This window comes from Phyllobates terribilis, unplaced genomic scaffold (assembly GCF_046119375.1).
Source record: "Phyllobates terribilis strain yellow unplaced genomic scaffold, ASM4611937v1 Scaffold_2__4_contigs__length_985480577, whole genome shotgun sequence".
NCBI lineage: Eukaryota > Metazoa > Chordata > Amphibia > Anura > Dendrobatidae > Phyllobates > Phyllobates terribilis.
The window spans coordinates 536,235,843-536,249,023 of record NW_027362762.1 but is presented as its reverse complement, the minus strand read 5'-3'; the positions used below and the strand labels follow the sequence as shown (position 1 = coordinate 536,249,023).

Here is a 13,181-nt window from a genome sequence, read left to right as displayed (position 1 = left end):
CATTAGTAATATGGAGGTCCTCTGCCTAAACTATGAATTGCCAGTAACGTTTGGCACAAGTATTGTGCCGTCGCCAGTAACTGCCAAGAACGTGCCTCTGCTTGGTGCAGAAGTGAATAAGTGTAATTCCTTCTATCCTTTGTATGCTGATTGTTTGACAAGTAAAATCGACTTGGTTTTTATCAAACTGTCCGGTCTCCTCCTTCTGAAGGCTAAAAGAGTCAACACCCGGGACGGCGGATCAGAAGTGAATATAGAGGCTCCCTCCACAGAAGCACCACAGCACACACACACCCAGGGACAAGCACATCCCCATATTTCTGTAGCGGGCCGGGGTGAAGAGAAAGTCACTGAATAAGACGGGCCACTCGCCCATGACTACCACCCTGCTCCCTGTTACACTATGACACAAAATCATGCGGCAACTGGCCATTGCAGGGGCTGCGGTGTCAGCCAGACGGTCAGACAGATATCCCAGAGGTTTAATTGACTGGGCTATACTGTGATGCTGTTCACTAATTTTATTGAGCTGTGTACATGGTGGCTCCAAAGCGATTCCAAAGATTTCATATGAAAAGAGAATTATGGCTCTAAGCACCATATTCAGTCAGTTTAACAGTAAAAGCAAGATGAAAGCTAGGAGGATCACCCCGATGGGCCGTTTCATGTTATCTGGTATTTATTAAGGCCTAGGGCGACATGGCCATACAACATAAGATCATAATATCCCACTGAACAATTCCAACTAAAGCCGGATTCACAGACCAGCCATGGATCTCCCACTTCGACCTCAGCAGTCTCATAAGTAAATGTGAGGCAGTGAAGTTCAGGTCAGGAAACCTGTGGCCGGTCTGTCCTCAGACCGTGACACATCCCGGCTCATGTGGTCCCACAGAAACCCGCGGACTCTGTGTCACATCAGCTGTTGGTTGCAACTCCATTCCCTACATGGTTGAAACTGTTCAAAAACAATAGTGCGACAATTTTAGGATGTGTATCACTTGTAAGTCGACAGGGAGGGACGTGTTTTGGATTTTTCTCATAGCATTGTGGCCACTGACAATCTCCACATTGTTCGACCAGGATCCCCGTGTAGGCCAAGCCATTGTAGATATGTAGTCGCATAACACTGCCAATGGCATGCGGCTACGAGTCAGTGTAGCCCTGCAACTATCATCATACTCACTTGTTTTTCTAGATGCATTTTTTCAGCAGATTCTGCTCTAAAATGGGCATAATAAATCCTCTTAGTGATTTTTTTTCACGTTTCTGTAAATTTTCAAAAACAGCAGCACATGCCATTTAACATGGAGACATCCAGAGGTTTCTTCTGTCAGATGCCCTACAAATCTAACACCACAAGACCATAGCCTGCTCATTCTGATGTTATGTGCTTGGTATGCCATAATTGTACAGAATGCCACACAAATACTTGGAAACACTACAATTTGATGCACGGAGACCAGGACATTTTATTTTCATGACACCATTTTGGAATAGGAAGACAGTAAGTAGATGCTGGACTCCTAGCAGTCAAGTAGTCTCCATGATAGGTCTGGAAATGCACGAATTGTCCACCAGTGGGCATTATATCCTCATGAAATAACCAAGTACGCTCTGTCAGCTATCTCGACATGGTGTTCACTATGTGCGATAGGAAAGTCAGAATGTGCAGAAGCATTAGAGAATCACACCAAAGTACTGGGCCGAAAGCCTGAAGCGTGACGGATGTTACGTCACGCCAGGCATATGAAGCCGCACTGGGCGACTGGCAGTCATGGCGGAAGTGGAGGTGTTGCTGCCCGTGATGGCGGAAGTGGCGGAGGAGAAAATGAAGCCAGATCCCGAGAGAAGTCGTTTTCCTCATTGTGTAGTATGGACACCAATTCCAGTGCTGACGTAAGTTCCCGGCAGGAGTATGACATGGCCGGTGTATGTAGCCATAGATGTGTGCGTGTCACCGAGTGACTGGATGACTTATAATATATGTGCAATGGCCGGATCTCAGTGTGCACAGTGCCCTGACCGTCCATACCGCTGTTAACGGTCAGTGTACACAGTGCCCTGACCATCCATACCGCTGCTTGCTGTCAGTGTGCACAGTGCCCTGACCATCCATACCGCTGCTTGCTGTCAGTGTGCACAGTGCCCTGACCATCCATACCGCTGCTTGCCGTCAGTGTGTAGGATCCCTGAGTGCAGCCGCGAGTGCCTGCACAGACCTGCCACCAGTCTCCAGGCCTCTGCTCGAACTCCACCATGCACCCTGGGGCCAGTACAAGAGCCACACCTGTAGCCTTTCAGCAGACATCTACACGATGGTTCTGTCGCTTCCGCTATATGGCCATTTGCATATACATATACATACTTCCTTTTAAATGTCTTTTTAATTTTTTTTCATATGTCTGTTAAAGGGTTAAAAATTATTTTTCCCCAGCGTTTGATACAGCTCACTGCTATTTTAAGAAGATCTGAATAAACCTCATTGATTTCATCCCATTTTGGAGACTGGCATTGTTTCTCTCACATCATGAAGTGTTATTAAGATTTATTTGCATAAAACCGGGAAACCCTTTTAAAAGGAATAAGTCACCAGGTTTCCACTTATCTGTAGCATAAAGGAGAGGCAGAGACCCTGATGCTGTACCTGGATCCCTTCTTATTCGTGCGGTCAGGCTCAGTCATCAGGGGAACAGGAGAATCCCCGGTGGGAGCGCTGCAAATACACTGGATTCACTTTTTACAGACCAGGCCGGCATCTCCTCATCATTCACCAAGCAAACCGCCCTGATTATTATGTAGAAATGTAAGGTATATTCGTGTTCTGGGGTCAGGTTATTTTTACCTATGACTGAACAAGGGACCCCCAAAATCAATGTTACTGGTGGGTCTTTGGTACCCCAGTCCTACTCTGCTTGCTATGCTTTTCCTAATGTCCGTGGTTATATACTGCAGCACAAACCGAGCAGTGCGGGGCCCTGACATTCGTGAGCCGCGGGGCCCTAAAGAAAAAGGCATTTATTTGGTGGCTCTTACTGCCAGATATACACGAATTCTGAATAACATACTTCAGGGTGCTTATATAAGCCACAATGCCCGGTCCGACCATGGATCTCCTGGCTCGAACCAATAGCCTCAGTCTTATATAAGGCTGTTAGTTGGGGTCAGGAGAACTGTGGATGGTCTTGGCATTGCGGTCTGAATATGGACATTGAATATGGAAAATGGACGATGAGGCCAGAGCACCAAAAAAAGACCCGCCAACAGTCCCGCCCCGGAGCACGGGCATATCATTAACTCAATACTGCTAACACTGATTACACAAGAACCACAAGATGGATTTCTTCACCTCAGGTATCCTATTAATCAGTGCAGGAGCATCAACATGACACTACCTGTAGTTTACTTAGAATAATCCTGCTGACGGATTCCCTTTAGTGTTCTTTCTGCACATTTGATGTGAAGTGATTGTTGCAATATATTTTTGTTACTTTTTCAGGTGGCTTTTCCCATTCATTGGTCATATGGGAATCTGCACGTCATCCGGTGTGATTCGAGACTTTGCTGGCCCCTATTATGTCTCTGTAAGTAAAAATCTATTGTGGGCAAGTGGCAACAGATTCTGTGTATTACCATTCATCAAGGAATTTTAAAAAATCCCATAATGTTAGTAGTGAGCTGTCCAAGTAGTGGACAGAATTCTGCCTCGTCTTCCAGAGCCCCACATGAACATCTTTAAGTCCACCAATCTGGCCACTGAAGAATCCTACTCTTAGCTGCGGAGTAAAAGCGTAGTCTGTGCGATTTACATTTCCTTTAAAGGGAATCTGTCACTCCCTGGGAGATATCAGACCTCTACTATGGGCATACAGCGTATAGAAAAGTAAATCTATACATACCTGTATGGCCCATAGCAGAGGTCTGATTGCAGAGAAATGTGTTTTTATAAACTCCATTGTGCACAGGCTTGGCGTCCGGGGGACGCCAAGAAATCCCCGCCTATCTGTTTATTATTTCGCGAAATCCCCCCCCCCTCCCCTGCCCGTCACAGGGCCCTGTGACGTATACTGTGCTCCCTGACTTCCCGGGTGACGTACACTGTGCTCCCTGACTTCCCGGGCGTTACTTTTCTATCACCTGTATGCCCATAGTAGAGAGGTCTGATATCGCCCAGGGGGTGACACATTCCCTTTAATCTGGTGTTTCTAAAAAAAAAAAAAAAAAAAAAACTGATTTGTAAAATTTCTTTAAGGGGAACTTGTCAGGTCAGAATTCTCCGACTTAGTAATACCAGAGCAGGTGGGGGTTATACTTGCCTTCCAGTTCATGTCTGCGTATCAGCCAGTGATGGAAATAGAAAATGATCTTGGAACAGCACTGTTCTGCGCACCGTTCCAGTCATCAAGGCGGAGCGCAGAGCTGAGCAGTCACGGCGCGAGTGGACCACGGCCCCTCTTCAGTTGATTCACATCTCATTCAGCAACTTCACAGGCTCATCACATCGCTGTAGCTCATTCTAATGTTATTTTCTGGTATCGGCAATGATTGGTACCTGTGACACAGGCATGATCAGGAAGATAATTGTAAGCCCTAGACTACATGGCCTTTAATCTTCCTCATGCTAGTCTATCAGTGCAGTCTATTCGGAGGTTGTTGGGACCGCCCAGTTGTGTAAAATACAGGTAAAACTCTGGATCCTGGACAGGGAGGCAATTTGCTGACACCACTCCCTGTGACGCACACACTAATCTACAAATTCCCCTGTATTTATTGCATGTTCTGCTGCCAATTCCAAGTATTATGCTACTAAAGTTCTGTATGTATATACTAACAGCTATATATCTAAATCTATGACCCTGTTTTGTCTGCAGGAGGATTGCATGGCTTTTGGGAAGCCTGTAAAGTGAGTATCTTTCCTACAACTTGGCAGGTAATATCCTAGCAATTGTTACGTCTCCTGAATTCCTTCTCTTTAGATATTGGCAGCTGGATCCTAATCTTGTTTATGCCAGTGGGCCTAATCCATGGGATACAGCCGTTCATGAAGCATCTGAGGAATACAAGCATCGTATGGTGAGGCGCGTGTTGCCATTTCTTCACTCTGCTCTTCTACTCTTATTGTGTTTCTGCCGGCAGTATTATGTTGTAATCATTGTGTATCATATATTGTCTTATTCTACCTGTATATGAATCTATCCTTAAGTCTATTTCTGCATTTGTAGCACAACTTGTGCTGTGATAACTGTCATTCCCATGTGGCGATGGCGATGAACCTGATGAAATACAATAACACATCCTGGAATATGGTGAAACTCTGTCTTTACAGCCTGCTCTACGGCCGATATGTCAGGTAGGCGTGCAACTTTTGATATATATGCTCAAAAAAATAAAGGGAACACTTACAACAGAGTATAACTCCAAATGAATCAAACTTTTGTGAAATCAAACTGTCCACTTGGGAAACACTGACAATCAATTTCACATGCTGTTGTGCAAATGGAATAGACAATACATGGAAATTATTGGCAATTATCAAGACACCCTCAATAAAGGAGTGGTTCTGCAGGTGGGGGCCACAGACCACATCTCAGTACCAATGCTTTCTGGCTGATGTTTTGGTCACTTTTGAATGTTGGTTGTGCTCTCACACTCGTGGTAGCATGAGGCGGACTCTACAACCCACAGAAGTTGCTCAGGTAGTGCAGCTCATCCAGGATGGCACATCAATGCGACCTGTGGCAAGAAGGTTTGCTGTGTCTGTCAGCGTAGTGTCCAGAGGCTGGAGGCGCTACAAGGAGACAGGCCAGTACACCAGGAGACGTGGAGGGGGCCGTAGGAGGGCAACAACCCAGCAGCAGGACCGCTATGTCCGCCTTTGTGCGAGGAGGAACAGGAGGAGCACTGCCAGAGCCCTGCAAAATGACCTCCAGCAGGCCACAAATGTGCATGTGTCTGCACAAACGGTTAGAAACCGACTCCATGAGGGTGGTATGAGGGCCCGACGTCCATAGATGGGTGTTGTGCTCACAGCCCAACACCGTGCAGGACACTTGGCATTTGCCACAGAACACCAGGATTGGCAAAGTCGCCACTGCCGCCCTGTGCTCTTCACAGATGAAAGCAGGTTCACACTGAGCACATGTGACAGACGTGACCGAGTCTGGAGACGCTGTGGAGAGCGATCTGCTGCCTGCAACATCCTTCAGCATGACCGGTTTGGTAGTGGGTCAGTAATGGTGTGGGATAGCATTTCTTTGGAGGGCCGCACAGCCCTCCATGTGCTCGCCAGAGGTAGCCTGACTGCCATTAGGTACCGAGATGAGATCCTCAGACCCCTTGTGAGACCACATGCTGGTACGGTTGGCCCTGGGTTCCTCCTAATGCAGGACAATGCCAGACCTCGTGGCTGGAGTGTGTCAGCAGTTCCTGCAAGATGAAGGTATTGAAGCTATGGACTGGCCCGCCCGTTCCCCAGACCTGAATCCGATTGAGCACATCTGGGACATCATGTCTCGCTCCATCCATCAACGTCACGTTGCACCACAGACTGTCCAGGAGTTGGCGGATGCTTTAGTCCAGGTCTGGAAGGAGATACCACAGGAGACCATCCGCAACCTCATCAGGAGCATGCCCAGGCGTTGTAGGGAGGTCATACAGGCACGTGGAGGCCACCCACAATACGGAGCCTCATTTTGACTTGTTTTAAGGACATTACATCAAAGTTGGATCAGCCTGTAGTGTGTTTTTCCACTTTAATTTTGGGGGTGACTCTAAATCCAGGCCTCCATTGGTTAATAAATTTGATTTCCATTGATGATTTTTGTGTGATTTTGTTGTCAGCACATTCAACTTTGTACAGAACAAAGTATTCCATATATATATAATGTGTGTATCTCATATTGTCCATTTGTACTTCTAGTGTTGGAGGCTTTCTGAAGACTTGGGTGCCATTCCTTTTACTGGTAGGAGCAATTCTCACAGTAATTCTTACCTTACACCTGCGGTGATCTTTTCTATGAGGACTCCTGAATCATTGTCTACCATCCAGACTCTGTGCCTGGAATAAAGCGTTGTGAGATGGAACAGAAGACTGTGTCTTCCCTTCTTGGAATTTCTCTGCCTACGCTCACTTTTCTTGAGGCATGCATGACTTTTATCTTGTTTCCTTGAACCAACTGGAAAATAGCAGGAATGTTTGTCTTAACCTTTTTCAGTATCATCCTGACAGGCAGGTGCTCTTACTAACTATTACATTGGACCTGGACTCTCATGTAAACTAGCCAAAAAAGTAGTTGGTGTCGAGCTCACTCATAAGCACAGTACTGTGTATACAGTATGATTGTAAATAAAATCTGGAATATAATTCCATGCCATTTTTTATTTTTTTGCAGACGCCCGTGGTTTACTTGTTTTGAGTGTTTATTTCCATATGTGAATAAAGTAAAGTATCTGTTTGATTCATCCAGTGTGCTATACTCTGTCAATGTTAAAATATATAGCACATGATAATAGGATGGCGTGAGCTGAAGTTGTTTCATTGACGTGACGATACTCCTTGATTTAAGCTGCTCAGAGACAATAGACATTTGACAATCAACCTTGTGGAACAAGCACAGAGCCGCTTATTTTTTTCGGTTGTTACTGTTAAATTCTGATTGTAGCATTTAATCAAGTGTCAGATGAGAATTACATTCAGTAATTCTGCAAGAAAAGAATCATTAATTTAAATTAACTTTCTGTACATGATCATTAGGGGACAGCACGGCTGTGTGCTGCTTGTTACAAGAAAGTATATGCAATACTCAATATTAGTGCTCACTCACGTAGCATATAAATCGGACGAGTGCACTGCGAGAAAACCTCGCATTGCACTCTGACCAATGTTAGTAAATGAGTCAGAGCTCATCTGCGAAGTTTTGTTTGTATTTTGTTTTTTTCTTTTTTGAATCGGATTGAGGAAAGAAAAAAAGTCACAGCATGCTGCCAGTGGATGCGAGAATCGGATCACGCTCGCCAATGCAAGTCAATGGGTGCAAGAAAAAAATCGGACGGCACACGGACCATTTTTACACACACATCTCGTAGCAAACCCGTCATTTCATCAGCCAAGTACAGTAAATTCACAGCCCAAACTGTCGGAATCAAATTGATAGGATAGGTGTTCTGTAAATATTTAATTTCACAAGCCCCCTACATATAATAAACCAGCACCCTTTAGTGCTGTTCATGTGGCACTAAAGCAGGCTGTTTACGGCCCTCGATGACCTTTTTTATATGGCCCCCAGGCAGCTTCCTGTGTATCGCAGCGCTTGGGCCGGGAGCTGTATTTTGACGGCCGCCGATACATTAATGTCATCTTGCTCAACGAGCACACACATGCAGCATTCACTACTGAATGCTAAGGCGTGTGTAATGAAAGATTACGCCTGACACCAGTGCCAGCAGCAGGATGTATTTTGTGAGCTTAGTTAGAGTACAATTTGTACGACCCCCGAAAGATGGTATCAACATACAAATGTCCCTTGTCGGATAAGATTCCCCACCCCTGCACCAAAGGGTGTTTGTTTTGTTTTTGTTTTTTTTGTCTTATATAACCTATTAAATAATTAAAAAAAAATATAAAAATTAAGCGGGGGGATCTCCCTTATTTTTGATAACCAGCCAAGGTAAAGCAGACAACTTTTACAGTGGCATGTAAAAGTTTGGGGACCCCTAGTCAAAATTACTGTTATTGTGAACAGTTAAGCAAGTTGAAGATTAAATGATCTCTACAAGCCTCTACGTTAAAGATGACACATTTCCTCTGTATTTTAGGCAAAAAAAAATATATTTTCATCTTTTACATTTTAAAAATTACAAAAGGGAAAATGCAAAAGTTTGGCCACCCCCTTTTGCAAGTATCACAGCTTGTAAATTCTTTCTGTAGCCAGCCAAGAGTCTTTCTATTCTTGTTTGATGGATTTTCATCCATTCTTCCTTGGAAAATTCTTCCAGTTCTGAGAGATTGCTGGATCGTCTTGCATTCACTGCTATTTTGAGGTCTAGCCACAGATTTTCAATGATGTTCAGATCAGGGGACTGTGAGGGCCATTGTAAAACCTTCAGCTTGCACCTTTTTGAGGTATAAAAACGAAAGACAAAAGGGGCTTTTTGATGCAAATAAGGAAATACTTTATTGAATATATTAATACACTATAAAAATTCATATAGAATCCATAAAAAGATTTTATAAACGATGTGTTCAGAAAAAGAGCAGACGCCCCAACAGAGTAATCAGCCCACGGTAAGAAGTGCAAAATAAGGAGAGATTGTAATAAGGCACCATCAAAAGTCAGCATATTAGACACCTGGCCAATTGAAGGCTTAAAGAACAGGGAAGCAGACAGTGCTGCTATAGTATCCCGCAATAGGTCAAAACCAAGAAGACAAGAGGCAACAGGTAGGAGACGTAATGATGCAATGTGCTGAAAAATGGAGCATAGGGAAAAAAAAGTAACAGGGCACTTACCTAAGGGCTGAGAACCCCCCCAATGGGGATGAAAGGGTGCAAGGACACCTACTCAACGCGCTTTTCGCGTGGACAATGCATTGCTTTCTCAAGGGATGGTGTAATAATGCCCTTCCAGGACCTTTAAGTAACCCTGGCAACCGGTCACGTGTAGTATCACGTGGCCGGAAACCAGCCAATGGTGCTGCATATAGCAGCGCATGCGCATCCGGCAGGCCACACCCCCCCGCCGCTCTCCCGGCAGTCAAACCCTGGGGATGCGCGCACCACCGTCAGTCAGCTGAGCCGACTGGTGTGCACGCACGGGCATGAAGACACCGGGAAGCGGCAAGGGGACGCAACCCCGGGAGGCGCATGCGCTCCACAGCGCTGTTGTGGATGATAACACCCTCTTTGTCACCGCTGACGTGGAGACATTATATACCTGTATCGAACATGAAGATGGTTTGGAGGCTGTCCGTCTCTTTCTGGGTGCCTCCGACCTGGGCAGCCCTCTGTGCAGGTTCATTCTCAAGCTGCTGCGCTTCATGCTCACCTAAAATTTCTTTACCTTCAAAGATATGTTTTTTCTACAGAAGCGTGGCACAGCCATGGGTGCGGCCGGTGCCCCCTCGTACGCCAATCTCTTCCTCGGCTCATGGGAGAGACATATTTTTGGCGGCGAGGGTGCATGGGCCTCTGACCATGTGCTGTGCTGGCATAGATATATTGACGACATCTTATTCTTGTGGAGGGGTACGGCGCAGCAGCTTGGGAATTTCATGGACAGACTTAATAAAAACAATTTAAACATCTGTTTGACTTATAAATATGATTCAACAAAAATTGATTTCTTGGACGTCAGCCTTGAGGTCGACCATAGGTCGTCCGTCCAGACTGACGTCTTTAGAAAAACGACAGCAGTTAATGCTCTCATTCATGCTTCATCTGCTCATGATCCCGCCACTTTGAGGGCCGTCCCGGTCGGACAGTTTCTCCGGGTGAGGCGGATTTGTTCCTCCAACCATCTGTTTGAGGCACAGGCAAAGGATCTTCAGTCCAGGTTCTTACAACGCGGCTATAGCCGACGTTCAATTAAGAGAGGATATGCTAGGGCCAAAACAACTCCAAGATCTAAATTACTATATCAACAAAAAAGGGAGGACACGGGGAACAACAAAACTCGGTTTATTTCCACATTCAATAGTGAGTGGAGAAACATGCAAGCAATTCTAGCTAAACACTGGTCCATCCTTAGCGCCGAACCTTCATTGGCTAACAGTTTGGGTGAACAACCGTCTATGACATCCAGGAGGGTCCGCAATTTAAGTGACCTTATTGTTAAAAGTCACTATGTTCCTCCTAATAGTACATTCTTGTCATCCTTCAAACCCACACAGGAATGTTATCCTTGTGGCCACTGCCTTTCTTGCACGAATGTTCTTCGCTGTAAAACCTTTGACTCTGCTGGAGGTGACCGACATTTTAAGATTCTACACTGGATTTCATGTGGCAGTAGTAATGTTATTTATTTTGCCACATGTGGGTGTCCCCTCATCTACTTGGATCATCACAACTGTGACCCTCGATCTCTTATGATTAGAGGTATAGATTTGGTACTTTTGGGGTCGAGAGGTGGCAATATTAAAAAACTCCTTACACAACGCGAAGCACGTTGGATTGTTACACTTGGCACCATGGCCCCATTTGGCCTTAATGAGTCACTTAGCTTCGCCTCATTCCCCTAGTTGTTCCTTATAGTGCCCATTGTATTGACCATACTTTGTCATCACTGTCCCCTCTTTTTTCCCCATTGTCTTTATTTTTTCCCCATTGTCTTTGTTTTCAGTGCTGTCCCCTTTCTTTATTCCTGTATGTCCCCCTTTTTTTCTCCTTTTCGTGTTTCTATTATTCCCCTTTTTAGGGTTTTTATTTCACCTTTTCAATCTTGTTTTCACCATTTAATGATTGGTGCCTGGTTCTGCTATGGTCGACCTGTTTTATATATTGTCTTTTATTATTGTTGATACTAATTTAATTGTATTCTACCTAGGATCCTTTTTGCGCTTACCCTTTGGCTCATATAAGCAACCCAGCAGCCATCACATAATGCTTTCCACCTATGGACGATCGGTTCTGAGGCAATTCACTAACTTCTTCTTCCAAATGGATTTCATTTGAATGTCCGCCCTCTTTTTGTTTTGTGGAATCAAACTATTATTTGTTATTTTGTTGTACCCTTTATATTATACACTTATTTTGCTTGTGTTCCACTGCATGTTCTTAAAGGGGTTCCGAACCGGTCTTTCCTGTGCAATATAGTGGTTTGAATATTTGTGTTTACTGTTGGTGGCGCTGTGGAGCGCATGCGCCTCCCGGGGTCGCATCGCCTTGCCGCTTCCCGGTGTCTTCATGCCCGTGCGTGCACTACACCAGTCGGCTCAGCTGACTGACGGTGGTGCGCGCATCCCCAGGGTTTGACTGCGGGAGCGCGGCGGGGGGGCGTGGCCTGCCGGATGCGCATGCGCCGCTATATGCAGCACCATTGGCTGGTTGGCTGATACTACACATGACCGGTTGCCAGGGTTACTTAAAGGTCCTGGAAGGGCATTATAACACCATCCCTTGAGAAAGAAACGCATTGTCCAGGCGAAACGCGCATTGGGTAGGTGTCCTTGCACCCTGTTACTTTTTTTTACCTATGCTCCATTTTTCAGCACATTGCATCATTACGTCTCCTACCTGTTGCCTCTTGTCTTCTTGGTTTTGACCTATTGCGGGATACTATAGCAGCACTGTCTGCTTCCCTGTTCTTTAAGCCTTCAATTGGCCTGGTGTCTAATATGCTGACTTTTGGTTGTGCCTTATTACAATCTCTCCTTATTTTGCACTTCTTACCGTGGGCTGATTACTCTGTTGGGGTGTCTGCTCTTTTTCTGAACACATCGTTTATAAAATCTTTTTATGGATTCTATATGAATTTTTATAGTGTATTAATATATTCAATAAAGTATTTCCTTATTTGCATCAAAAAGCTCCTTTTGTCTTTCGTTGTTATATGTATCTTGGAGCTATGCTGCTGGTACGACACGTGCGTACTCATAGGTACCCATAGGTATTGACGTGTCCCCAGCAATCATGTTTTTGGGCTTATTGTTTCTAAAACCTTTTTGAGGTAGTCTATTGTGGATTTTGACGAGTGTTTAGAATCAATATCCATTTGTAGAAGCCATCCTTTTTTCAACTTCTGTATTTTACAGATTGTTATGTTTGCATCAAGAATTAGTTGAAATTTCATTGAATCCATTCTTCCATCTACCCTTGAAATGTTCTCCTTGCCATTGGCTGCAACACAACCCCAAATTATGAGTGATCCACATGCTTAATGGTTGGCAAGATCTCCTTTTCCTGAAATTCTGTGCCTTTTTTTCCAAACATACCTTTTGATCATTGTGGCCAAAGAGTTCTATGTTAACCTCTTTTGGTCCACAGGACTTGTTTCCAGAATGCATCAGGCTTGTTTAGATGTTCTTCAGCATACTTCTGACTTTGAATTTTCTTCTGATGACTCTTCCATGAAGACCATATTTGTGCAGGTGTCTCTGAACAGTAGAACAATGTTCCACAAGTCCAGAGTCTGGTAAATCTTTCTGATGGTCTTTTGCAGTGAAGCGGGAGTTCTGATTTGCCTCTC

The 13,181-nt window shown here is 44.8% G+C and overlaps 1 protein-coding gene across 1 annotated transcript; it reads left to right on the top strand.

Annotated features, from left to right (window-relative positions):
• The first annotated feature begins 1,666 nt into the window (after positions 1–1,666).
• Positions 1,667–7,461, top strand: TMEM222 (transmembrane protein 222). Its single transcript, XM_073666191.1, has 6 exons — positions 1,667–1,899; positions 3,500–3,584; positions 4,872–4,903; positions 4,977–5,073; positions 5,223–5,350; positions 6,920–7,461. The coding sequence occupies exons 1-6, from the start codon at positions 1,778–1,780 to the stop codon at positions 7,005–7,007; spliced, it is 552 nt and encodes a 183-aa protein (XP_073522292.1). The 5' UTR covers positions 1,667–1,777; the 3' UTR covers positions 7,008–7,461.
• Positions 7,462–13,181: the final 5,720 nt, after the last annotated feature.

Excerpts from the sequence above, each read along its gene's own strand:
- TMEM222 (XM_073666191.1), top strand. The coding sequence starts at position 1,778 with ATGGCGGAAGTGGAGGTGTTGCTGCCCGTGATGGCGGAAGTGGCGGAG. Across the intron at positions 3,585-4,871 it reads CTGGCCCCTATTATGTCTCT|GAGGATTGCATGGCTTTTGG; the intron begins GTAAGTAAAAAT and ends TTTTGTCTGCAG. Across the intron at positions 5,074-5,222 it reads AGGAATACAAGCATCGTATG|CACAACTTGTGCTGTGATAA; the intron begins GTGAGGCGCGTG and ends CTGCATTTGTAG.